General features: G+C 52.5%; 14 protein-coding genes across 14 annotated transcripts; 9 read left to right on the top strand and 5 right to left on the bottom strand.

Moving 5' to 3' along the window:
- The first annotated feature begins 2,224 nt into the window (after positions 1 to 2,224).
- MYCFIDRAFT_209628 (uncharacterized protein) lies at positions 2,225 to 3,144 on the top strand. Its single transcript, XM_007922952.1, has one exon. It carries the CDS (start codon positions 2,371 to 2,373, stop codon positions 2,869 to 2,871), a length of 501 nt encoding a protein of 166 aa, XP_007921143.1. The 5' UTR covers positions 2,225 to 2,370; the 3' UTR covers positions 2,872 to 3,144.
- Positions 3,107 to 4,133, bottom strand: MYCFIDRAFT_159038 (uncharacterized protein). Its single transcript, XM_007922950.1, has 3 exons — positions 4,074 to 4,133; positions 3,547 to 3,983; positions 3,107 to 3,491 (listed from the first exon to the last, which is right to left on the bottom strand). The coding sequence occupies exon 3, from the start codon at positions 3,430 to 3,432 to the stop codon at positions 3,124 to 3,126; it is 309 nt and encodes a 102-aa protein (XP_007921141.1). The 5' UTR covers positions 3,433 to 3,491; positions 3,547 to 3,983; positions 4,074 to 4,133; the 3' UTR covers positions 3,107 to 3,123.
- MYCFIDRAFT_127663 (uncharacterized protein) lies at positions 3,432 to 3,780 on the bottom strand (the record flags this gene model as incomplete). The annotated part of the gene is made up of 2 exons (XM_007922951.1): positions 3,432 to 3,491; positions 3,547 to 3,780. The coding sequence occupies 2 exons, from the start codon at positions 3,778 to 3,780 to the stop codon at positions 3,432 to 3,434; spliced, it is 294 nt and encodes a 97-aa protein (XP_007921142.1).
- A 274-nt stretch (positions 4,134 to 4,407) lies between the features above and the next one.
- Positions 4,408 to 4,796, top strand: MYCFIDRAFT_127023 (uncharacterized protein; the record flags this gene model as incomplete). The annotated part of the gene is made up of 4 exons (XM_007922949.1): positions 4,408 to 4,462; positions 4,515 to 4,561; positions 4,612 to 4,703; positions 4,760 to 4,796. Coding segments are annotated over 4 exons (231 nt in total), but the record flags the coding sequence as incomplete, so codon positions are not given.
- A 544-nt stretch (positions 4,797 to 5,340) lies between these two features.
- MYCFIDRAFT_127947 (uncharacterized protein) lies at positions 5,341 to 7,102 on the top strand (the record flags this gene model as incomplete). Its single annotated transcript, XM_007922948.1, has 6 exons — positions 5,341 to 5,376; positions 5,429 to 5,550; positions 5,688 to 5,874; positions 5,930 to 6,235; positions 6,353 to 6,798; positions 6,862 to 7,102. 6 exons carry the CDS (start codon positions 5,341 to 5,343, stop codon positions 7,100 to 7,102), a joined length of 1,338 nt encoding a protein of 445 aa, XP_007921139.1.
- Positions 7,103 to 7,620: 518 nt separating this feature from the next.
- MYCFIDRAFT_48119 (uncharacterized protein) lies at positions 7,621 to 9,844 on the top strand. The gene has a single exon (XM_007921822.1). The coding sequence runs from the start codon at positions 7,658 to 7,660 to the stop codon at positions 8,873 to 8,875; it is 1,218 nt and encodes a 405-aa protein (XP_007920013.1). The 5' UTR covers positions 7,621 to 7,657; the 3' UTR covers positions 8,876 to 9,844.
- MYCFIDRAFT_209626 (uncharacterized protein) lies at positions 8,749 to 9,844 on the top strand. Its single transcript, XM_007922947.1, has one exon. The coding sequence runs from the start codon at positions 9,026 to 9,028 to the stop codon at positions 9,278 to 9,280; it is 255 nt and encodes an 84-aa protein (XP_007921138.1). The 5' UTR covers positions 8,749 to 9,025; the 3' UTR covers positions 9,281 to 9,844.
- Positions 9,838 to 11,649, top strand: MYCFIDRAFT_169585 (uncharacterized protein; the record flags this gene model as incomplete). The annotated part of the gene is made up of 12 exons (XM_007922946.1): positions 9,838 to 9,882; positions 9,919 to 9,959; positions 9,983 to 10,114; positions 10,148 to 10,202; positions 10,243 to 10,305; positions 10,334 to 10,386; positions 10,434 to 10,455; positions 10,479 to 10,725; positions 10,777 to 10,945; positions 10,997 to 11,543; positions 11,573 to 11,589; positions 11,628 to 11,649. 12 exons carry the CDS (start codon positions 9,838 to 9,840, stop codon positions 11,647 to 11,649), a joined length of 1,413 nt encoding a protein of 470 aa, XP_007921137.1.
- A 161-nt stretch (positions 11,650 to 11,810) lies between these two features.
- On the bottom strand, positions 11,811 to 13,157 carry MYCFIDRAFT_25688 (uncharacterized protein; the record flags this gene model as incomplete). The annotated part of the gene is made up of 2 exons (XM_007921521.1): positions 11,811 to 12,896; positions 13,002 to 13,157. 2 exons carry the CDS (start codon positions 13,155 to 13,157, stop codon positions 11,811 to 11,813), a joined length of 1,242 nt encoding a protein of 413 aa, XP_007919712.1.
- A 224-nt stretch (positions 13,158 to 13,381) lies between these two features.
- Positions 13,382 to 14,086, top strand: MYCFIDRAFT_75674 (uncharacterized protein; the record flags this gene model as incomplete). The annotated part of the gene is made up of 1 exon (XM_007922210.1): positions 13,382 to 14,086. One exon carries the CDS (start codon positions 13,382 to 13,384, stop codon positions 14,084 to 14,086), a length of 705 nt encoding a protein of 234 aa, XP_007920401.1.
- Positions 14,087 to 14,744: 658 nt separating this feature from the next.
- Positions 14,745 to 15,514, bottom strand: MYCFIDRAFT_125332 (uncharacterized protein; the record flags this gene model as incomplete). Its single annotated transcript, XM_007922945.1, has 4 exons — positions 14,745 to 15,239; positions 15,293 to 15,352; positions 15,406 to 15,429; positions 15,482 to 15,514. 4 exons carry the CDS (start codon positions 15,512 to 15,514, stop codon positions 14,745 to 14,747), a joined length of 612 nt encoding a protein of 203 aa, XP_007921136.1.
- Positions 15,515 to 15,800: 286 nt separating this feature from the next.
- MYCFIDRAFT_213038 (uncharacterized protein) lies at positions 15,801 to 18,415 on the top strand. Its single transcript, XM_007922944.1, has 11 exons — positions 15,801 to 15,944; positions 16,141 to 16,295; positions 16,352 to 16,408; positions 16,465 to 16,585; positions 16,648 to 17,100; positions 17,159 to 17,198; positions 17,254 to 17,259; positions 17,328 to 17,345; positions 17,401 to 17,416; positions 17,471 to 17,545; positions 17,596 to 18,415. The coding sequence occupies exons 1-11, from the start codon at positions 15,873 to 15,875 to the stop codon at positions 18,233 to 18,235; spliced, it is 1,653 nt and encodes a 550-aa protein (XP_007921135.1). The 5' UTR covers positions 15,801 to 15,872; the 3' UTR covers positions 18,236 to 18,415.
- Positions 18,416 to 18,567: 152 nt separating this feature from the next.
- On the bottom strand, positions 18,568 to 20,076 carry MYCFIDRAFT_48112 (uncharacterized protein; the record flags this gene model as incomplete). The annotated part of the gene is made up of 3 exons (XM_007921821.1): positions 18,568 to 18,714; positions 18,777 to 19,969; positions 20,025 to 20,076. 3 exons carry the CDS (start codon positions 20,071 to 20,073, stop codon positions 18,613 to 18,615), a joined length of 1,344 nt encoding a protein of 447 aa, XP_007920012.1. The 3' UTR covers positions 18,568 to 18,612.
- Positions 20,077 to 20,708: 632 nt separating this feature from the next.
- Positions 20,709 to 22,832, top strand: MYCFIDRAFT_184716 (uncharacterized protein; the record flags this gene model as incomplete). The annotated part of the gene is made up of 1 exon (XM_007922943.1): positions 20,709 to 22,832. One exon carries the CDS (start codon positions 20,709 to 20,711, stop codon positions 22,830 to 22,832), a length of 2,124 nt encoding a protein of 707 aa, XP_007921134.1.
- Between the last annotated feature and the right edge of the window lie 1,329 nt (positions 22,833 to 24,161).

The following is a 24,161-nucleotide window of genomic DNA, read 5'->3' as shown; positions in this document are numbered from 1 at the left end:
AGCGGTGGAAAAGCAAGCAAGCAATGTCGTGAGAGCTGTCGTCGAGGTGTAGGTGTAGGTTTGGCGGAGAGGCTTATCGTGGGCCGGCGGCTGGTCTGAGTAACAAAATCGTAAGAGCTGGCTGCTACGTCGCATCACCGGATTATCGGATTCGCCGATCCGGATCGCGAGGCCCGCAATGACCGAGGGACGCGTCAGGGTTCGATGGAGGCAGTCCGAAGTAGTGTAGAGGACGCATTGAGACGCGCTGCCCGCAAGGGACATTGAGTTTGCGTATACCCGTCCCAAATTGGTCATTGCGCCTTCTTGGTTGGTTGTTTGGTCGGAAGAGAGCCGCTCACGACGTCACGTTCCAAGGCAAAGGCATCGGCATCGGCATCGGCATCGGCATCGGCATCGGAATTTGCGGTCGCGCACATGGCATCCGCAAGCAAGACACTGCATGGCGCGGCGTGGCACAACATGGAGCACACTTTTAATCAGATTTATTATTGCTTGCCGTACGAAAATCGTCGCGAGTGCCAGGGCCTACGGATGGTGCATCTTGAATCTTCGAAACGCCGAGTAGGGCCGATCGTTTCACCAAAGCATATGTGCGAGTGCTCGCTTGCATGGAGTGCGAAAAATACCACAGAAGACGCTTGAGCAGTGTGTCACAAACACTTCCGGGTCTGCCCATGCAGCTGTTGCAACCACAGTGCTGGCTCCACCTCCACCTCTACCTCCTCGTCCTCGTTCGCCATGATGCGCTTCCGCGACGCTCTCCTGTCGCCATCTCCATTCTCCGACTGCACTGACATTGCTACATTCTTCCTAGCCATTCGCTGCTCCGCCCGCCGACTTACCACCCTTTCGCTCGTTGTTCTTCATTCTTGCCATCGGGACGTCTTTCACCGCTACGCCATCGGTGGCGCACATTCGTTTAACTTGGATTTTGGTGTGGTGACATCTCCAGCTCCAGCGCATCGACCGCAATTCCTGGACCACAGACCCTTTTCAGAAGCACCACCTCGACAGACACACACGCCAATTTTCCAATGCCGCCCTCATGAACCCCAATGCACAAGTCGCCCGCCGGATCCTTACGCATCATCCGCATTCCGCAGCTGATACTTGCCCTGGTTGGCATTTCACATCGAATACTGAGCCACAATGGGCAAGTTCTTTTCGGCATGGGCGACATGGGAAAAGCTGGTGTTTTTACTGGGAGTAAGTATAGCATCGCCCAAAGTGGTAATATGGCCGACAAATGAGGAAACCGGCATGCTGACAGGAATGCAGTGTGCTATTGTTGTCACCGTCCTTCTAGGCTGTGGGAAGCTTGCCTATGCCCATCGCAAACTTCGAAGATACAGTGCAGTCGCCGAGCAGGAGAAGAAGGAGCAAGCCGTGGCGCGTCAAATGAGCCAACGGCGGAAGCCAGAGGCCAGCCACGACGTAGATGTGCCGTTCGGCATCAGAGCTATCGAAAGCGGGATTGAGGTTGAAGGCGTGTGGATCTCGAGAAGTAACACACCAGAGCCGCCAACTACTCGCGATACTAACAAATCGTCACTTCGGGATCATGTGCCCACCACGCATTACAGCGTCGACCTCGAAAAGGGGCTGACAACGATCAGCCACGACAGGTCTGCATCCATTCCTACGACAGGAAATGCGCAGCACCCCGGCTCGCATGATCGTAAAACGTCTCAAGTTTCGGGCTCTGGGTCTTACGCCAGTCGTCACAGTTCTGATATGGCCATCATCGCGAGACCACCGACCGCAAGGCCCCAGGAACCCCCACCAGCCTCTTTTTCTAAATACACTGGAAACCCCGCGTTACGACAGGTCTCTGGCGTAAGCACAATGGAGGGCCTCGATGCAATTCACAAGGCTTCAGGCCACTTTCATCCGAACCACGACGCAGCAGGAGAGAGCTTTGAGAGCGGCGCGTCAGCGCAGTCCACCGATGATAGCACAGATAGCGAGCCTATCGCTGCCGCAGCACCGGGCCTTCTCAACCATCAGACCAAGCAGAGACAGCACTCGACCGATCTCGATCTCATGCACAGCCATCGCATGTCCCAAGCGGCTGAGACGGGGCAGTTGACACCACGCATTCGCAGGCCGGGTCTTAGTGGCGAATGGGCAAGCTTTGCAAACACGCCAATGACAATCACAGCTGAGCCCAGCGATTACTTCGCCAGGGCAAGATCGAGATCTCAGTCTCCCGACAAGAGCTATTTGGCGGGCACTTGGGCTTCCTCCGCCAGAACTTTCGTGCCGCCGAAGATTGACACCCTGCCGCCAGCAGTCCGCCGCGCAAGTTCACCAGGGCCAAATGTAGCCTCCTTTACCGAGTTCTGCCAGACAGCGCCATCATCACCAATGCGAGACAACTACAGACCCGCAAGTGCCGGAAGTGTCGCGTCCAGCAAATCAGCAATGCAAATCGTGGGCGATTCGCTGTCAGTATACATGTCAGCATCGTCAAGCGCAGTCGAAAGCACAGCGCCTCCAGAGCCTAGCACGCAGCCTAAAGAGACGCCAGCACCGGAGCCAACCCAACCAAGGCGACCGTCATTTGAAAAGAAAGCCTCATCCGTCGTTCGTGGGCACGGAACTGGCTTCGAAATCCTGAAACCAGGAACGTTCGGCACGCCGACAGGTCCTGCAGAATACATACCAGAGAAGCTGCATAAATCACAGCCTCAAGCGCCACCGATCAGTCTTCATAATAGTGTGCGCACGGCGAATACGTCTCGGCCCAGATCGAGTAGTGCCGGGAGTGGACGGAGGCTTCAGAAGAAGAAGACGAAGAGAAGGCCGAGCTCAGAGTCGGAAACCAGTTCTGATGGGAGAAGTGGGAGTCGGGGGAGCTTTGTATGAGTATGAGTATGATTGTGTAATGTAAGGTGGTGATACACGTAGATTTCATGACATCAAGAGTAATGAGAACGACGTTTTGAGATGGCGGCGACCTCCTCTTCTTGCGACGATAACGATATAGTTTTCTTCCGGGCAAGGAAGGTGCTCATCAAGACCGGAGGAAAGACATCGGAAGGAGCTTTTGACTGCATCGAGGATCCGAAGCATCGAGATCGAGAACACAGAAAGCAGTATTGGGCATGTCAATCGAATTCAAGGAAGACAATTTGATTTAGACCAGTCCTCTCTGCAAGCATAATCACCACCCGTATAGATCATGCTCCTCGCTCGCTCACTCCATGTAACACCAGAAACGAAACCATTCGTCTCCCGTAGATATCGTGTCACGAGTCTTATAGCCTCGCTCAAATGCTGCAAACCACCCCTCGCTTGCCCTTGTGTCCCTGTCAAATTGCTCTCGTGTCGGAATTTGGTGTCGCAAGCAGAGACAGGCGCTCTTCGAGAGATGGGGAAAGAAGCCGCCTGCCTGAGTTCGTGTATGCTTCTTCTCGTTCCATCCATCACCAGCCACCAATCTGTTCCTGATGGACTTCGAGCGAGTCGCCGTCAACCATGTCAAGCTGTATCCAGGTCAGTCATCGCTTTCATCCCTCTGCCCAACACTCATGCACGTACAATGTCTGGCGAGTCGGTGGGATTTACGCGCTGTCCGTCAAACAGGAACCGTACGCTTTGCGGGCTCTTGCCTTGGCGTTCGCAGAAAGCATCCATGAGCTTCTTGAGTTGCGTGGTGCGCTTGATCTTGAAGAAGACCTCGTTGTTGCCATCGGTGACCTTGATGTTGAGATGCTCGCTCTGTTGTGGCTGCTCCTGCTGATCAGCAGGTGGTGTGCCGTTGTTCTCAGCCATGGCTTAAGGCTATTGTAGAGTTGGGCAGGTGGATCGAGGTGGTCTTTTTGGCGATGTGGGTTGCTTTGAATGTGGAGCAAAAGGGTGAGGTGCAAATTCGAAGGCGATCGAGCTTTTATACTCTCGTCTTAGATGACTAAGACGCGTGTGAACGGACAAGGTGAACTTCTGGTATGGACGATGATGCCTGTAACAGAAGCGCGCTGTGAAGGGTTAGAAGTGAGCGGTTGCGGAAGGTGCGGTGTCGAAGCAGAAGGCACGACTCGGCTCGGTGAGGTCGAGCTGGTGCTTACCTTTTGACTACGGTCAGTTAAAGTATGCGATTGCTACAGCAAAGTCACCGTCTTGTCTGCGGCAAAAGGCTGTTGTATGAGAGAAGTGACGCGAACGGTGGGGTCGGTTCTCTTGCCAAGACACATGCGCTGAGGTCACGAGCGCCAACGACGACGTGAACTCGAATAATGCCACAGATCACGACAGAACTCACTGCAGCGCGGCTTTGATTGTATTTCGGCGCATCTTGTGACACACAGTTGGGTCGAAGTGAAGTGCAAATAATGGTGAGCTTGCATGATGCCATGCGGTTCTGCCACCCTGCATCTCTGACATGGGCAGAAGACGAGTCCTGAGGATGGCCTGAAGAGCGAGCCTCCATGCCATCCCCAAGCGTGCGCGATACAAGGTGAGTCCATATATGTATTACTGTCATGATTCGAGGCGCTAATGAATGCTAGACTGCATACAGAAGAACAACTACAAGGAGGACAAGTGCCAGAGACAGGTATCAGTAACACGCCGGCGTACGCGAGCCAGTGCTCACGCTCCTTCCAGATCGATGCTCTGTACGAGTGCTGTAACTTATTCTACAAAAAGGAAGGCGACGAAGCCAGCACAGTGAGCTGTCCAAAGGCCAATCTCTTGCGGTGCGCAAGTTCGGTTCCTGGGTAACGTCGCTCGCAGAAGCTGACGTGTATCGCAGGCTGAAGATGAAGCAGCGATCGGAGGGCGTCAAATAGACCATAGTCGCCTGTTGACAGACGGGACACCGGCCTGGATATATGTAGCTTGTTGAGATGAATGTCACACCCAGTAGATACCAAAATCCCCTCAACTCGGAATCTGGCAAGTTTCCAGCAGATGCGCTCGATCTTAGGTCACCGGAGCACGCAAGGAGGCCTCATGGACCTGTACTAACACTGAACGTTCGTACCGAGACTCTAATGGTGGCCTGTAAAGACATTGTTGAAAAGAAGAAAAGAAGAGCCGCGAAGCTGCGGCGTCAAAAGAAATTGATAGAATACTGCTCGGCTAATCGTTTTGTCACGGAGGACAAATGTGTGCGGGGCCGTGTGTCAAAATTGCTCGTTGCGATTGCGTGGAAGGAACAGGCGACATCCGATATTCTTTCAGTCGATACGGAATACTATTCGGTGACTGCTTCTGGCTTGGATCTGTCTTGGAAAGCCATTGTTGTATTCAGACACGAGCACATACATAATATCTTCGCTCACCCCATCTTTCCACGCGACGAAGCCGGAAGAGGCAATTCTCGATAGCACCATGGCCCCCAGGAGGGTTATTATAGATACGGACCCTGTAAGTGAATGTGTCCCTATATCTGTGACATCGGAGCTGACGCTCGACATAGGGTGTCGACGATGTTGTTGCTATGCTCCTGGCGTTTTCCGCTTTGCCAGAAGAGCTTGAGGTCTTGTTGCTGTCTGTGACATACGGCAACATTGATGTGCAAAATTGTCTTCGGAATGTGGTGTAAGTGAACTCGATATCAGATGGGGGCTATGTTGAAAATCAGGCGTCGAAAAAAAGAGTCGTCTTGATTTTCAGCTGTTCGATCAAGAGACCACTGCTCGGAAGCTGGACATATTGCTGACAGTCCATGCTGACAGGTCCCTATTCTTCCACATTGAGAAAGAAATCGAATGGCGCAAGTCACAAGGAAAGACATTAGGCTTCGATGGACTTCGAAAGCAGAAGCCTCTTGTTGCCATTGGACCAGAACATCCTCTTGCTGATCAGCTATTGATGGCTGACTTCTTCCATGGCACCGATGGGCTTGGGGGAATCCACGAAACGGTCTGTATTTCACCTGCAGGGATCGTTCTCGAAAGTTCAAGACTGACTAGTACAGCACCCACGCTTTACACCTGCAGAGACTTGGAAGCAATTGTTCACGCAAGCCGGGAGCAGCCAAAGCCCTGCTGACCGTATCATTTCGACCGAATTGCAAAATGCAAACGCAATGTTCACTCCATCTCAAGCACCAGCAGACGAAGAGATTCTTCGGCTTCTCCGCGATAATGAGCCAGACACGATAACGATTGTCGCTATTGGACCATTGACGAACCTCGCGCTTGCGGCTGCAAAGGATACGGAAACCTTTCTCAGAGCGAAAGAGATAGTTGTCATGGGTGGAACGATATTCGAGCACGGCAATGTAGGTTCTGTACCTGTTCTTTCCGATCAGCAGGCACGCCTCGTCTCAGAGCCTCCCTTCCGTCTGCTAAAGCAAGCACCCGGGCCAATACGAGACATGCTAAATCTTCGAAACCAGATTACTCCTTGCGCCGAGTTCAACACATTTGCGGATTCGTACGCTGCGGCTCGCTTGTATGCACTCACCTCCCCAAACCCGAGCTCTACCATGCCGCCTGCCCCTCCAGCGCCTGCAGGTCAGCCAGAAGGACAACATCCTCCACCTTATTTGGCGCCATACCCAGAGAACCTTTCGCGGCGGTTGAAAGTAACTCTCTTTCCGCTCGACATAACCGAGCAACACATCCTCTCAAGAGGAACTTTCAGGAAGTTCCTTGAACCTCAGGTTGCCGCTGGAAGTCCTCTTGCTGACTGGGCTGCTGCATTCTTGACTGCCACATTCCACAAGGTTGAGTCGCTACAGCAGAACCTCTCTGGAGATGCGGTTGGATTGCAATTGCATGATCCACTGACTATTTGGTACTGCATGGCGACCACTCTTACAGGTAAGTCCACATCAATCTTGTTTCAAAGCTCATACCTCGGATCCCAACTAACAATTTCTGAAAACATAGGCTGGCAGATTAGTAAGGATGAAGACTTGCGAGTCGAGACTTCTGGTCAATGGACTCGCGGGATGTACGTTATTGATCGCCGGACACGTAAGAAGCTCGAAGAAGGGGATCCAGAGGCTGGTAGTGACCATGGCAAGTGGTTGAGCGTGAAAAGTGGGAATCGTCTTGACCGATGCATCGGAAGCCCTCAGACGAGCGGGCAGCAGCCATTTGGAGAGTTTCTGTTGCAGCGAGTCTTCGGCATCGAGACATGAGCGTGCATAGTAATGGCACGCTTCATGTTGTGATCGAGGCTAGGCTCTCGAGTCCTGGTCATGGTACCAATGGCGTCCAGATGTTCCAAGACCTGCACGTGGTACCTGGCTGGCCACACGGCTGGGTCTTTGCACTTTGGAGATTTGAAAAGGCCTGTTGCTAGGCCAGTACTGCATAGTTTAAGCGGAGAAACAGAGATATTGAAATGTCCAACAAAGAGAAACGCAACATGTCGTTGTACGTCTTCAGATGTTGTGTTGTGTTACGTTCTGGACTGTTGCACAGCACGGAATCTTTTGCTGACTCGTGCTCCCGATGCCATGACGCTGTTCCTTGGTAACGATGTATCGTCGGTGTCGGCAAAGCCTCAAAGGACCGCTTAAGTTCGTACCCACAGATACCCTTGACGCCATGTCGTGCTTCTTGCGGTTCCGGCCCGAGGCTTGTAAATCATTTGTCCGTGATCTCACTCTGCAGCCATTATTGTTGTTGTCTTCTTGAGTGCGCTTCGATCCTGTACCGATGCCGCCTTCCTTACGATAGACTGTACAGATATGCCTGATTTTCCGTCGCTGGCGTCGCCGGCATTCTCGCCTATAGCATCGCCAAAAGCCGAGCGACACGAACAAAATAATGTCTCGGAACTGCAACTCGACAACGACTTCTCCACGAACACAGCTCCGCCGCTGATTAGTCCTGCCTTCACACCGCCGCGATCTCCCCTTGTGGACGGACAGCGACCTGATAGATTGGCCAAAAGCATACCAACCGAGGCACACGATGCATCTACGGAAGATTCGCAGCCGAAGCTGCTGGAGGAACTGCCTCACGTAACCTGTGAGGTACGGGCGAGAATACCCACGACTACTGGACAAGAAATGTGGTTACACCTCTACCATAATAATGTAGACAACAAGGAACATATGGCGATCGTATTTGGACCACATATTCGCAGCAAGAGTTTAGATGCCCCGAGGCCCGGCGAAACGGAGCGAGACCGCATGATTCGAGGTGCTTACACTGGTACACTATATCCTGGTCGGATGCACAGCAGACTCGAGCAAATACGTTCAGACGCTGGTGTCTCTGCGCGGCCTCAGTCACCACATACCAATGGCGCTCCTTCGCACAGTGAATCGCCAGAACGGACTTCTTCAGATGCGGAGTCAATAAGCTCCACGCACTCCTCATATCCACCCGAGCTCGGACCACCCCTGGTGCGGATACATTCGGAATGCTATACGGGCGAGACAGTGTGGTCTGCGCGTTGTGATTGTGGTGAGCAGTTGGACGAAGCTGCGCGACTGATGTCTTTGCCTGTGGCTACGCCTGCAGGAACGCCAGATTCTGAGCACCCGCAATCACGATTGCAATCTTCTGGGGGTGTGATTGTGTACTTGCGACAAGAAGGGCGAGGCATTGGACTTCTAAGCAAATTAAAGGCGTATAATTTACAGGATCTGGGTCATGATACAATGGAAGCCAACATTCTTCTCCGACATCCAGGAGACGCTAGATCTTACGGCCTCGCGACTGCGATTTTGATCGATTTAGGCCTTGACGGCGAGCGCGGAATCAAGCTGCTTACAAACAATCCTGAAAAGGTCAGGGCTGTGGAAGGGCCACACCGAGAAGTCCGCGTCGTCGAGCGCGTGCCCATGATTCCTTTGGCTTGGCAAACGAAAGGAGAGAAGGGATTCACGAGTCCGGAAGTTGAAAAATACATTTCGACGAAAATTGAGAAGTTCAAGCATATGTTCTCATCGACGTGAGCACTTAATATCAAAATGTAATGCTTGCAGCAGTCTGCACAAGAAGCTCGATGGATGTAGCTGGACACGAGCCATGCTCGAGAGCAGCATGGCCGACGAATAACATTGTAGGAGTTGGAAAATCCGAGACGAAAAGGCTCCAATTCTCGAATGGTGAAGGTGACGCCGGGGAAACAGAACATCCTCGAACGCCACTTCAAACGACAGACCATGCGACCTCGAGCTTCAATCAGGGCGGCGCTGATCGGCCGCAATGCACTCACTAAGCTCTGCGCGATTGCCAAATGCTTGGGCATCGACGATGAATTTTCTCCTTTGCTCGACAGAATTTCTGTCCAGCGTATCCTGATGCGTCAGTCACGTCGGGATGTTGATGGATACAAGTGGAGACGCATTGTGGACTAGCACCGACATTTAACGAAGCAAATGCAATATCATGGCTCGAATCAAGTTTTACATGTCGACCTGGCAACCACACACTTGTCACAGCCTGATGGAAAGCTGCTCTGGGACAGCAAATACAATAGTTTCTTCCAGCAATCGGGGCAAGACGACACGAAGATCAGCTTATGAGTTCGAATTACATGCATTCCTGAGTCTCTCTTAAAGTGCATCATCTTGGCCCTGAGGTATCAATGCTTCTCTAGCTGAGCAAGAGAGCGATTCAGGTCATATTCACTGGACAGAAAGTACTCACCACTCGATCATTCTTGCAGGAGAAAGGAAATTTCGAATACGCACGCCAACAATCATTCACGGCGTGGGGGCTTAACCGGAAAGCCGCTTCTCCTGGAAGCGCATGGTCATCGATCTGTCACGTCTTGGGCCGATGAGCGTACATCGAAAGATGTGGCCTGGCCCCCACTGAGTGATTGCACACATCTCGCCATGGGCGATTGTTTTTGCCTATTTTGTTTCCCAAAATCCAGTCATTGAATAGATGCCATGATCAAACCTTACGAATGATTCACAACCCTTTTGCACACGTTGGCCAGTTTCAGCTGTCGGTTCTGGCGGGAAACGGAGTGAAAAAAGAACATTAGGACACGTCTTCGAGCTGCAATGACTATGATCGAGCCAAGCAGTCGGAATTACCTAGTGGAAAAGGTCGCATCTCTGTACCTTCCCGAATATGAAGGCTTGGCAAGCACATGAAAAGATCATCACCGTAAATGCACGTCCATCTACCAACACAACAGATTCCAAAAATGCACCAGATGCCAATCTACGACGACGTGCGTCGAGTTCTTGAATTAGTGTCCTATCATCCAGTCTCCATTCATCAGTGTCGGCATCTCTAACGTCTCGACAGCAGCAGCAACTTGCCGTTTTCTGTAAAACCGTTAAAAGTACGCAAATTCACCTAGGCAACCATGCAATCGCCCAAACTCACCGCACACTTGCCCTCCCCTACTCTTTTCACGTTGCTCGTCAACACCACACCGACCAAGCAACCAGGATGGCGGCCAGGCCAGGCACGGCAATGAGCCTCCTGGGCGAGAGAAAGCGAGGTAAGCACACACCCCATCACCCATCTATGCACTTGCGGCAACGGCAGCGGCAGCGATAGTCCTGTGACCGTGATGTTATCGTATCGTGCCAGATTTCACGTGGCAGCATCCAAAGTGAGCAAGTTTCGTTCGACTCACTCTCGCCTCTAACAACAGCACCGCAACCACGCTCCCTTCTGCAGCGTCTTCGGACATCTCGTTTTTTCGAGCCATCAACAGGCTCGTCCGCCAATCTCGGCGCCATGAGTAAGTACATCCTCACTTCTTTGCAAGGCACAACTCAGCCAAGCGAGACTTGCGACGGCCTCGACATCAGAAACAGTGGTCTGATCCCAGCATGTGCTGGTAGAGTGCCTCTTGATCTTTACGACACTTGCTAATGCTCTTCAGTGGTCGGAGGGGCCATCGCCGCGACACCACCACCACCACCACGCACCACTTTCCGCTGCGACGTCTACGGCACCGACGGCAGCGACTTCATCAACGCCATAGAAGAATGCGAGCAACTCGTGGCTGAAGCCGGGGGCCGTGTCATTCAGGAGTACCAGGGAGGCTTCGTGTGAGTTGCTTCGCCCCTTTTGCTGCTGCTGTGGTACTTACTTCTTTTCAGGTACGACATGCAGCATCACCGCAACAAGAACCCTCTGGACGACAATGAGCCGACTGAGCGCGGCGGATTCATTAACGTGTCGCCATGGGAGAAGAACAAGGCTGCCAGTCATCGACCTCCTGTACCCCCGAAGAGACGCGCGAAGGCGCCTGATGTTGGTACGGATGTGCGTCGCTCTAGAAAGGATAGCACTATCAAGATGAAGGCTGGCGATCTGATTGCGCGGATCAAGAAGCGCGTCGGAAGCGGACGTCAACGACAGCAAGAAGACGAACACGCCGTCGCTGAGCAGTTGGATGATCTTGCTATTGAGGCTACAGAGCGGCCAGAAGATGGACCAGTACAGAGCGCGCCACACCAAGAACAGGCTGCCGATGCCGTCAGCGCCTTCACACGAGAGCCGAGCGCGCCAAACTTCGAGGAACCCAGCACCTTTGTCTCACCACGACACTGCCGACGTTGCTCAGATGCGGGAAGCGAGCACAGCGCAGACAGCCGAGGCTCGATCAATTCGAGCAACTACGACTGGGAATCTGCAGTGATTGAGGTGAGAGCGAAAATGCCAAGATCATGAAGGCTGGCTTGCTGACAAGGTGTCTCTAGGAAGCGCAGTTGGCCGTGGTAATACCAGCAGGCACAGTCAGACTCGTTGACATTCCACCGCGCCGCCAAGCACATCAGCAGCAAGATTGAGGCATCAGCATCCGCACATCGAAGACTTTGCACCATTTTGGATGCAACAATCATGACCAGGAAATACTGCAATCGCACCGTCAGCTTTACGCCCAAACCACGGATACTTCATCGAAGGCGATCAAACATACCCAAGCATAATACCAGCACCCGCCGCCATGGCGAGGAATTGCAACGCCGTACTCTTCAGCTCCTTCATCCTATTCGGACCTGTCTCCAGAATCTCAGGAATGACACCAACGGTACCTACATAGAGGAACGTGCCTGCTGTGAATGGCAAGAGCATATCTCCCCCCTGTAGACTAGTACCAAAAATGCCAGTGTTGCCAATGGCAGCCTCAGACACCACGGAAGCACTGTTTCCGCCAAGCTCCTGTACAGCAATACCAATGATCGTCCCCAGCACAGCACCCAGCGCCGTGACGAATTGAAGACCCATTGCCATCTTCTTGCTCATACCTCCCTGGATCAGTAGGGCGAAATCGCCAACCTCATGAGGAATCTCATGACAGAATACAGCCAAAGTTGTCGTCGCACCGATCGTCGGACTGGCGTAGAACGACGAAGACATCGCCAAACCATCTGTGATGTTGTGCGTGAAGTCAGCAATGATGTTCAAGTACGCTGAAAGCTTGACCTCCTTCTTCGGCTGTTCCTGCTCAGCAACTTTTACCACATCCTTGATCTCCTTCTTCCTCTGCTTAAGCGGACCACTCTCCTTCCCTGAGACAGCAGTACTCTCGCCAATCGCATGTCCATTTGACTGGCTACTGCCATGATCATGCGTATGTCCTTCGCCACCAGTCGCAATCCGCAAGCCTTTATCCATGGCCACGAATGTCACGAAGCCGACCATGATCGCAACTCCCAGCAGCAGGTTCTTATTCGGCTCGACGAGAACAGCTCTGACTTCGCCTTCGGGCACTTCTCCTAAGAAGATCTCAGGCAGTAAGTGGAAGAGTGTGTCTCCGAGCAATCCTCCTACCGCGAACGCGACCATGATGTTCAGACTCGCTGGATCAATATTTGGAGGGCATAGCGCAAGCAGGAAATTCGGAGGGCCAGAGATGTACAATGTACCCATCAAGGCATTGAGAGCGGGCGAGGCGAATGGGAAGAGCACTTTGAAGGATTGTTGAAGCCATGATGAGGTAACTGGTTCGTGGAGTGTCTTGTGTGCGGCGAGTGCTTCGATTATGGGACATTGCTGTTTACGAGATCTTGGTTAGCTTCATCGAGTCTAGAAATATAGTAGTGAACCCATCTAGGTGTCGTAGCTTTATGGTTTGCTGGGAACATGGACAATGCTGACCTGGAGTTGCTCCTCAATCTCCTGTGTGCTCAGGGATCCGACATCTGTGGCTACATCGACTCCTGTGAATTTGGACTTGCTTTCTTGTGCGAACGCCGTGTATACGATGAGCGCCAATACCACGAGGGCAGCGTTTCGATAACCTCTCGACGGCATCATCATTACTATGTGTGTCTCTGCCAGCTATCAGGAAATCGAGGAGGCTCTTTCGTTGCGGTACAATCTGGCTCGATCTGATTAGATACATATAAGCTTCGACAGGGGCAAGCGAGAGCAGTCGCCGAGTGCCGATGCCGACCTCTCTGATCTCGACTCCAGAAATTTGTTGTTGCATGTGATAATCGACACGACACTGCGACAACAGAGCGCGACTTGCAAACATGGGCCGCGAAATTCAAAAACGCAAAAATCGCTCGAGCATATCGAAAGTCCGACAGAAACCGAAATCCAAAAAGCGCATCCAAACAAATCCCATCATCGCACAAAGTTGGAATAAGAATGAGACGCTGGCTCAGAATTACAAGAGGCTCGGGCTTACTGTGAAACTCAACAAGTCTACTGGAGGCACAGAAAAGAAGGTCTCAGATATCTTGAATGATGTGGAAGAGGACGTCGATCCACTAAATATCACCACCGCTTCGAAACGCAAGAAAGAGCAGATAGATGTCAGCGAAGCGAAAATCGAGCGCGATCCGGAAACGGGAAAGATCATACGAGTTGTCGACGAGAAGCTGGCGAAACCGAATCCTCTGAACGATCCTCTGAACGATCTAGAATCTGACGACGAGGAAGAGGAATGGAACGGTATTCCAAATTCACAACATCTCGAATCGCAAATTGGCGAGGTTGGTGCTCAGACCGAGACTGTCAAAGCTTTGGAAGCTGCGGCGAGGAGGCCTGCGGCGAAGCATAAGAGACGACAGCCTGAGGGCGAGGTCAGGTTTCTTCGGGAGTTGGTGGAGAAGTATGGGGAAGATTATGGGAAGATGGCGAGGGATACGAAGATTAATTATATGCAGAGGAGTGAGGGGGATTTGAAGAAGAGGATAAAAAAGTTAAGGGACAGCAGTGGGTTGGGGGGTTGAAGGAGATACTGGATGACACGGGCGGAGAACTTGACTAGTGGTGGGCAGAGGACAAGGGAATTTCCGACTCACGATTTCTAATGCCAGGGCATGCAGGCATCTTTTGAAGAGCTCATGAGAGGGTCCGTAGAGAGATTCATGTCCTTGCTGAGGCGCACGATATATACCGTGGTGAATGGATGGTCTGGTCTCATGTCAGCGAGCAGCGTTCACCAATCAAAACGCACCGCGAACACCATGGAATCAGGGGAAATCAAGGTCAGGCCAACGGGACTTGTCATCGCCATAGTTCGAGGTTGACGACATGGAAAAGGCAGGTAAGATATGCAGATCATGAAAGACATTACCGAAGCACTTCGCTCCAGCACTCAATATCGTAGTGGATATGTTGACAAGATGAAGCAAAACAAGTCCCCCCTTGGCACAAACGCCAGATCTTGCTTCAAAGGGGTGCCTGCAGATAGAATTTACATCCTTTCCATTGGTTAAAAGACTGCTGCTGAAGTACGCTGCTCCATTCTCCAATCTACCTTTGAGTGCATGAGGACGGATTAATGCTCGTCAGACTTCAGAGCGTATTTACTCTGCTCTGCTCGCTGGCTACAGCCGTCACACATCACACATTAAACATGCACAATAGAGTCGTACGGACTATCGATCATTTCGCATGCCCGTTTGCACCTCCGTTAGCTTTCACCTGCCCGTTGGCTTTCTTCGCGGCCTTCTTGGCTTTGAATTTCGAAATCTCCTGCTCAATGGCAACGTCAAGTCTCGACTTGAGTTCTGGTCTGTAGCCAAATGCGAACAGGATCTCAAGCCAGACGAAGAATGGTGCCAAGAAGATCGCTTGTACCAGGTTGTCGAGGAGTGCTGGAGCTCGACCTTCAAAGACCCCGTGACCAAAGAACTGCACCAGCCAAGAGAAGATGTGTACTCCGATCGCAATGTAGTTTGCCTGCATACCGTAAGTCGAAGTGAGGTGGTTGGAATATGCTGTTCCAGCGAGGAGGAGTGGTGCCAGCATCGCTCCAGCTACTGGCTCCATCAAGATGTATAAGGACGAATAGAGACAGCAAGCTATCGTGCCAAGATTAGGTGGCAAGTAGGGGACCTCGAGCCATTCTGGCACTGGCAAAGCTGGCGTATTGGTGCCCTGTATATTGATCAGACCAGAGTCAGAGAGTATATGCGTTCACCATGACATACGAAGAGAAATCCCGTCAAGAGCAGCATGGGCACAAATATGATATGGATGCCGACGTTGACCTTGGCACTGTTAGTTTGATGTCCTAATGAGTGAAGAAAGTTGGTATTCGTACAGGATCGTGATGGTATGAGCCATACTGAAAGTGAAATCAGCATTCATGTCATGTTTGTGCTTCGCGGCTGCCATACGAAGAGTAACTGCTTCTCCAAGTTGAGAGCCATTCTAGCCGAGGATCCCGATCGGGAGTGCGGATGTCGTGTCTGAGGGTTGATAGTGATTCAGCGAGGCCTGTGACGCTGCAGCGCTTTCGTCAAGTCGATTAAAAGGAAGTAATCCGAAGGAGTGAGATAGAAATATAGGAGATCGAAAGTAAGCCGCAGTGTGAGACCAGGTCGAGCTGCTTTCCGGAACGTACCGCGTTCGAAACCTGTGGGATTTGAAGCGGCTCCCGCAGACCTTTTGCTCCAGCAGGGAGCACCACTTCACCATCAACACCACACCTCTCCCCTCTCCAAAGACATCACTTCAACCGCTGTGGGAGCGGTACTATAACTGAACAGCTTCCAAGGCAACGTCACAATGTTCAGAACCGCGCTCAGGACGAGCGCCCGCGCGGCCGGTGCGCTCTCCGCTAGCAGCAGATTTGCAGTCGTAGGTCCACCCTCCCGCGCCGACAACGAAGCTCCAATGCCTCGCGAAATCACCATCGATGAGCTCAATGGGCTCGAGAAATACACCGGGTGGCATTTTGAGGCGCATTGAGAGCTCCGTTGGATGATCGGAGACCTGCCTGGCATGTCCGATGCTACACACAGAGCAGCGCGCTAACATCACTTCTCATCTACAGCAGCGATCCGCCCCAGCCGCCGTCAACATCACCCGTGGCTATGCCGCCGACACCAAGGCCGCACCCACTGAGGTGTCGTCCATCCTCGAGCAGAGAATCCGTGGCGTGCAGGAGGAGGCAGGTCTCGCCGAGACTGGCCGTGTTCTGACTGTCGGGTATGGCAGAGAAGGGCAGAAGATCAAAAAACGGACAGAGGCTGACGAACTACAAGTGACGGTATTGCTCGTGTCTACGGCATGAACAATGTCCAGGCTGAGGAGCTGGTCGAGTACGTTGAGAATTGCTTCCGCACCGGGCGGACAGATCGGCTAACAAGCATCAAAGGTTCGCCTCCGGTGTCACCGGCATGTGCATGAACCTCGAGGCCGGCCAGGTCGGTGTTGTGCTCTTCGGTTCCGACAGATTGGTCAAGGAAGGCGAGACTGTCAAGCGTACTGGACAGATTGTGAGTATCTGCAGCAACCACGTGCCAAGCTATACCATTGGCGCTAATGCCGTCACTCACAGGTCGACGTCCCAGTTGGCCCAGAGCTTCTTGGACGTGTCGTCGACGCTCTTGGTAACCCAATTGACGGCAAGGGCCCAATCAAGACCAAGGAACGTCGTCGTGCCCAGATGAAGGCCCCAGGTATCCTTCCTCGCAAGTCTGTCAACCAGCCAGTGCAGACCGGTCTCAAGTCCATCGACGCCATGGTGCCAATTGGACGTGGACAGCGTGAGCTGATCATTGGTGACCGTCAAACCGGAAAGACTGCCGTCGCTCTCGACACCATGTTGAACCAGAAGCGATGGAACAACTCCAACGACGAGACGAAGAAGCTCTACTGTATCTACGTTGCCGTCGGTCAGAAGCGTTCTACCGTCGCTCAGCTCGTCCAGACCCTTGAGGAGAACGACGCAATGAAGTACTGCTGTGTTGTTGCCGCCACTGCTTCTGAGGCCGCACCCCTTCAGTTCTTGGTGAGTTGGACCCGATCAAGCTCTTGGCGAGGAGACCATTGTACTAATAACCCACCAGGCTCCTTTCTCTGCTTGCTCCATGGGAGAATGGTTCAGAGGTACGGAACTAACAAGTCCATTCAATTAATTGAGTTCTTACTGACTGTATTTTAGATAACGGTAATTGCATACCATCCATGCTAATGCTTTGGGGACATTTGCTGACTTTAGATTCTTCACTGGAACAGGCCGCCACGCCGTCATCAGTAAGTTCTAGTGTCGTCTCGAAGTTGAGATGTTCAATTGCTAACCATGTTCCAGTCTACGATGACCTGAGGTACACGACTTCTTCCTTTCATATCTGCAGCATCCACTGACCTTACCCTTCCAGCAAGCAAGCCGTCGCCTACCGTCAAATGTCCCTGTTGCTCCGTCGCCCACCAGGTCGTGAGGCCTACCCAGGAGAGTGAGTCTTCCCACGCGCCTGAGCATTTTACCACGTCTAATGTTTTTCAGCGTCTTCTACCTCCACTCCCGTCTGCTCGAGCGTGCCGCCAAGATGAACAAGAACTTTGGCGAGGGATCCCTCACTGCTCTCCCAGTCATTGAGACCCAGGGTGGTGACGTGTCTGCCTACATTCCAACCAACGTCATTTCCATCACCGACGGCCAGATCTTCTTGGAGTCCGAACTTTTCTACAAGGGTATCCGTCCAGCCATCAACGTCGGTCTTTCCGTGTCCCGTGTCGGTTCCGCCGCTCAGCTCAAGTCCATGAAGCAAGTCGCTGGTTCGCTCAAGCTTTTCTTGGCCCAATACCGCGAGGTCGCTGCCTTCGCCCAGTTCGGTTCCGATCTTGATGCCGCCACCAAGCAGACCCTCAGCCGTGGTGAACGTCTCACCGAGCTCCTCAAGCAGAAGCAATACTCGCCAATGGCTGTCAACGAGATGGTCCCACTTATCTTCGCCGGTGTCAACGGTCATCTTGACAGCGTTCCAGTCAACAAGATCCTCCAGTGGGAAGCAGACTTCCTCAACCACCTGAAGAGCAACGAGAGCGCTCTTCTCGAGCAGATCGACAAGGAGGGATCATTGAGCAAGGATCTTGAAGGCAAGCTGAAGGATGTTGTCGTTAACTTCACCAAGAGCTTCTCGTAGAATTTCTAGACTTGTCCCGGAGCCGGGTCGTGTATAGTACAAAAGGCAAGCTTTGAGTTCGAATTAGCAAGACAAGAGGATCTTGTCAGCTCAAGTACCACATCAGACGAGAGAGAGAGCAATGAGGTGAAGTTAGAGCAGCATTGTAGATACGCGAAGTAACTGTTTCCTTTGTCAGTGATACGTCTCTTAGCTCCTCCAAGTCCATCGCATTTTCTCTCGATGGGCGTGAATAACAAGGCGTCTACGAAATGATCACCACCGCGGGCAGTGGACAGCAAGGCGCGCAGGAAACCTGGGCCGATGAAATGGAACCAACATGTGCAGGACCGCGACAGAAAGCACGATAATGCAATTGAACATCTATTCTATGCCCGCTAAAGTTCAAATTTCTCAGCCCAGTGCTGAACCACAGCCTTGCCTTCAACAAAACTGTCCTTCTGCATTCTAACCACAATTGCTGCATGCGTGTGCCGTACCTGGTCTGCGTCAGTAGAATCCTTCCGTCATATCTAGGACTTTCTGGGTTCGTTCGACGCACCTTTTGTATATGCACAGGATACTTCTCAAAGCCAAGTTTATCCAAATTCTCAATCATATCAAACTGTTCTTCCGTCAAAGCCAAAATCTTGAAATCGTGAGCTCGTTCCCTGGCACTTTCTCTTCTGCTCAATCTCAGATCTGGTCTTTCGGGCGACTGCTCAGCACTGGATTTGTCCTCTTCTGCACGTTCTGGTGGTGGTGTGGGTAGATATTCTTCTCGTTGCCGATTTGTGAATCTTTCGTATAACCTATCTTGCACGGCTTCTGCGTCTTCGAGGAACTTTACCCGGTATTTCTCGGGTTTGAAGACTTTTCCGGAATTGTGGGCTGCGATGCGCTGGGCGGATTGGTAGGTCTGGTAGCCGCTGTTCAGGAGGAAAGCTGGGAGGAAAATTGGCATGAGGGTTGCGAGGAGGATGTAGAAGGGTAGGTTGCTCAGGGCTCGGTGTGGGATGGTTTTGAGGCGTTCGAAAAAGGTCATGTTTTCGTAAGGGGACCTCTTCGGTGTTACGAAGCCTGAATTTGGTTTGAGGATGACTTCTCCTGGAGGTGGTTGTGGGTCTAGGTAGTGAAGCTCGATTTTGTCGAGTTCGACGAAAGGATCCGTCCTTGACCATGCTGCTGTGTACCAGGGCACACTCCTGTCGTTGATTGTGTTGGCGTAGAGCCATTTATTCTTGAACGTGTCAAGGCCTTTCATGAATATGCTGTTGGGGTCGGAGAGGACGGAGAGTAGGGGGCGACCGGTTTCTCTGAAGGAATCGACCAGAAACATCTGCTGTCCAGACGTGCTTAAGGTACGAGGTCCCATCGAGTTGAATAAGGTCGACCGCCATCCTCGCTTTGGTGTGCGCACTCCTAGATGGGGTGTCGCGAATGTTGTGAAGTTGATGGGCTTCACTCGCTCGAAGAGGCCTGAGCTATACAGCAAACCGATCGCATATCTCGAAATCAATCCTCCGAACGAGTAGCCCACCATGCTGATCTTCATAATGTCGTAGCCATCCTCCTTCAACTTGGCAATCTCCTCTTCAATCTCGTTTGCGACTCGCTCGCCTCCCACGTCGGCTCCATCGTATGTTTTGTTGTCACTGAGCGTTGTCGCAACAAGCACGTGTAGACGATCGGTAGGGTATTGTTTCTGTAGTGTGTCTCGCAGGTAGTCCAGGTGTTTGGGGTGACCCCAAAGACCTAGGGAGTGAATGTCAGTAGCTGCCTGGGCTCCTTACAATGGCTGCTTTCGTACCATGCACAAGCACTGCCAAGTGATCAGCTTTCTTTGCTGGTGAAGACATTGCGCGGAAACAGTTGTGGGATCAAGAACGAATGACAGCTGGACCTACGACGCCTTCATAGGCTTCTATTGTATAGCCCATGGATCAGGAATCACGCTGCAGCCATCATTACGCCTTCGCCTCGATTCGCTGTTCATGATGATGTCGTCAAATCGGACAAAATGTCAGCGCAAATCCCGATCCCGATCCGGCTACATTCCGTTCACAGCAGCCCTTTCTGCTGCTGGTTCTTTCAACTTCTTTGACATGTGCAGAACAGCTTCGGCCGAACATTGCGCTCCATACACAAGCAGTGTCTTTGCCCAGTCCCGATTGTCGACAGGGCGCACTCAACTGTGGCCCACGGCGCAAATGGTAGGTAAGCCAAGCACACGTTTGTCCGGTCCATTCGAAACGCGAGCGCCATGAATTGCTTTCACGCCTTCTCCCGGCTTCGCCTTTCCCTGTCACAGAACCAATGTCAGTACTCACATCCAAAGTGAGACGCCGATCCCATTCACTCCTGGTGGAACTTCGCTCGCCAGACTGCTCACATCGCGTAGCTAGCTTCACATGCGCGCGACTCTCAACTCACATTAAGAACGCCCTTCATCACACCACTCGCCTCGTGAGATGCTTGCAGACAGCAGTCAAAGATGGTGTTCTCAACGACAACGCTATTCAAGAACATAGCCTGTCCGGCGGGAGAAAAGTGCAACTTGACCAGCTGCATCTATTCTCATGAAAAGAAGCCGTCGGCCGAGACACCCGGCGCGCAAACCACATCAATACCAAATGTCTCGAAGACAGCAACCACGCCTCAACAACCATCTCCAGAAGATGATTTCCCCGAGCCAGCGAGCAAGCGTCGCAAAGTCACCTACGACACTCTCGCGGACAAGCCGCCGAGCAGAGCCGACATCATTCGCAAGCAACTGGCCGCTGTCAAGAAATCGCCACTTTCCCAATCGTATGCTGCACCAAGTCAGAGTTCATCGCCAAATTTGAAGTCACAGCCTCCAGTCAGCCTCAGCAAGCCCACAACTCCTCCGCCCACAAACGACAAAGCCACGACAATCGGCGGCCCGAGTGTCTCAGGAGCATTAGCAAACAAGGCCGTACCACCCCCCAAACAACCAGGAACGCTGGGCAATGGCAAGATCGAAACCCTCAACCCTCGACTGATCACAAATGATCCAGTCGGACACCCTAAGAGACAAAACTTTCTCAAGCACTTGCATATGGAGATGGTGCGCCTCAACACAATGCTATGTGAAGCCCCAGGTCTGGAGCAGAAACACCTCCTTCGGTTGGATGAGCAAGAGCTCATCAAGTTCGCACTCGATGGGGAGGAGAAAGTGGCGCGCGACAATCCACAGGTCTATTCAAATGTCATCAAGCAACGAATCGCCGCTTTGAGGAAGATGCCTCTTGAGGAATGGGTCAAGGAAGTGAAGATCACCTTTGGCAAAGGACAGCCGGAGCCTGTCAAGAAGACCGAGAGGCCCATCGAGACCGGATTGTTACTCAGTCAGGAACATTTGATCCTGCCGCACCTGGTAGCCGACCAGAAGCCGCTTGCGGCACACGGATATATCCCTGTACCTCCAACAGCAGAGCAAGCCGCTGAAGCCGCTGCGGCTGTTGTAGCAAGTGAAAATTGGGAAGTGTGCGATCGCTGCTCCTCGCGCTTTCAAGTCTTCCCTGATCGCAACGAAGATGGTCAACTTACTGCCAACGGGCCGTGTTATTTCCATCCAAATCGAAAAGTCTTCCGGCAACGACTGAAGACCGATAGAGAGACTGGCCCAAGGGAGCCTTACTTTCCATGTTGCAGCAACCTGGTTGGCGCACCCGGATGCACCAGACATGAACATCATGTCTTCAAGACCAGTAGCCCGGCGCGACTTGCGGCCGTTCTTCCGTTCGAAAACACTCCAGAAAATGAATCGCCTCGAAAGGATTCACGCGGACGAGCGGTCCAGGCAGTGACGTTTGATTGTGAGATGGGCTATACGACGAAAGGGTTGGAGTTGATCCGGCTGACTGCCGTGTCCTGGCCGTACAACGAGCAGCTCGTTGATGTCCTCGTCCGACCTGTGGGTGCGATCATTGACCTCAATAGTCGCTTCTCTGGCATCTTTCCCGATGACTACACTCGATCCATACCCTACGATAAGTGGGCAGATTATACTCCTCCAGCACCAACGGAGAACGAACGAGCACGTCTACCGCTGGTGGAAGGTCCAGCAAAAGCTCGCGAACTCCTCTGCAACTACCTCACTCCCAAAACGCCATTGATGGGCCACGCAATTGATAACGATCTGAACACTGTCAGACTGTGCCACCCGACGATCGTCGATACAGTTCTCCTATTCCCGCATCCACGCGGTCTGCCTATGCGCTTTGGGCTGAAGAATCTCAGCGAGAGATATCTGCATCGGAGCATTCAGAATGGTGGTGAGCGTGGGCATGATTCTCTCGAAGATGCCATTGCCACGGGAGATCTGGTTCGAGTGAAAGTCGCGCAGAAATGGAAGGAGCTACGGATCACTAAATGGCAGATCGTGAATGGCAATCAACTTCTCCCACCATCGCCACCCAAGAAAGGAATTGTGGAGAAGTCAGAAGCCATGGCACAGGAGCATGGGAACAGAGTTGTGGAGCGCGCCGTCAATGGCTCGATGAGGAAACGCAAGAAGAGACCATCCACCGATGGCGCAGATGATGACAGCGGCAGCGAGGAGGAAGTGCCTGCTTCGGGTAATGGTGAGACCTGAAGTGTCACGCGTGCTGCCTGATGCTGGTCTCGGCGGTTAAATTGATTCCATGTCGATAGATGACATTTACCAAGCAAAGTAGCCTGCTGAAGAGAGCAGTGGAGAAGGGAAGAAGCTGTTGCCGGATGGAACTCAATCCTCCATTTTGTCGGCTTTCTCCACTTTCTCCTGTGTCTCCCACACGTCGCATCCACAGATCGACGAATAGCGATGCCCCAAACGGCGTTCTGTCAGGCTCTTCTGCATACAGCGCGTGCCAAGACTGTACGCAGTCTGAGCGTCACCTGCGACTTATAAGGTTCTTCCATGTTCTCCGTGGCCGGCTTCTATAAAAGTGTGTCCCTTTTTGGGGCGCTAGAATTTCGTCTCGTCCTTCCCCTCGCGGATCACCGGCATGAAAGGGTGTCGTTGCTGTATATGAGGGCATGGGAAATCATCATCAGAGACGACGAACGGGAGTAGGGCAACAATATGCATAAAGATGCAGCCGAGTTGCATGCACGGGTGCTGGCCTGGCCATAAGTTACGCTTCAATTATTGTTGCTGCGCTGGGCACACGACTTGCAGAACCGGACGGACCGCTGTTCTCCGTCCAGGCCGCCGCCGCCCTGTCGTTGGCCTGCTGACTTTTAGTTATTGCATGTGAAACGTCGTTATGTCCCTTGATGATTAAAGCTCAGAGATGGCGGCTTTATTCATAGTAAGTTACACGTCAGCTGGGCAACCGGTATGACAGTTCGAGTCAGTGGTGAAGGAGCGTTCACGCCCAGGCGGCCGTTATAAGGAACCGTGGAGTGCAGGCGGCCCTGATCGTCACCGTTGGTGAACAATTAGGTAGGGTGGAGCAATAACATACGTCGCCGGCTTCTCTAGCATCACAGTCCCTGCGTCGAGTCTTGAGACAGGCTTGCTCTGGCCCTCCCTCCCACAGCCGGCTATTTGGCAGTAGTGATTGCCAACCTTCCGAACTCCTAGACTGCATCACTCTCTGCTGAACACCACTCTCTGTCGAACATCGCTCTCTGTCGCAAACTGTGACGGGAGTGCAACTTGGGGACTTGTCTACCAGGGCCAGGGTGTTACGCACACCCGAAACCCCTCGCTCGATCCGATTCATAGCGAGCACTTAAACCTTGATCCCCCCTCCGCCGTCCGACAGCATGATGAGTGCCCCCGGGCCCGTGGGGATCAACACCCTTCGCCAGGCTAGCCAGCACGACGATGAGGACCTCGAGCCCGAATCGCCCGTCGATCGTTTCAATCCAGCAGACTCAGACGTGGAAGCGACCCTTTCACTTGGTCTAGCACATCCACTTCCTCGACCCCTCA

Source organism: Pseudocercospora fijiensis (assembly GCF_000340215.1).
Source record: "Pseudocercospora fijiensis CIRAD86 unplaced genomic scaffold MYCFIscaffold_1, whole genome shotgun sequence".
In the NCBI taxonomy this organism is placed as follows: domain Eukaryota; kingdom Fungi; phylum Ascomycota; class Dothideomycetes; order Mycosphaerellales; family Mycosphaerellaceae; genus Pseudocercospora; species Pseudocercospora fijiensis.
The sequence above is the reverse complement of the archived record's forward strand: the minus strand, read 5'-3'. Positions and strand labels throughout refer to the sequence as shown.

Bases quoted from the DNA above. Each gene is read 5' to 3' on its own strand.
- MYCFIDRAFT_209628 (XM_007922952.1), top strand. From the start codon at position 2,371: ATGCGAGACAACTACAGACCCGCAAGTGCCGGAAGTGTCGCGTCCAGC.
- MYCFIDRAFT_159038 (XM_007922950.1), bottom strand. From the start codon at position 3,432: ATGGATGGAACGAGAAGAAGCATACACGAACTCAGGCAGGCGGCTTCT.
- MYCFIDRAFT_48119 (XM_007921822.1), top strand. From the start codon at position 7,658: ATGCCTGATTTTCCGTCGCTGGCGTCGCCGGCATTCTCGCCTATAGCA.
- MYCFIDRAFT_209626 (XM_007922947.1), top strand. From the start codon at position 9,026: ATGGTGAAGGTGACGCCGGGGAAACAGAACATCCTCGAACGCCACTTC.
- MYCFIDRAFT_213038 (XM_007922944.1), top strand. From the start codon at position 15,873: ATGTTCAGAACCGCGCTCAGGACGAGCGCCCGCGCGGCCGGTGCGCTC. The intron at 16,296-16,351 runs GTATGGCAGAGA...ACGAACTACAAG, and splicing joins GGCCGTGTTCTGACTGTCGG to TGACGGTATTGCTCGTGTCT. The intron at 16,586-16,647 runs GTGAGTATCTGC...CGTCACTCACAG, and splicing joins TCAAGCGTACTGGACAGATT to GTCGACGTCCCAGTTGGCCC.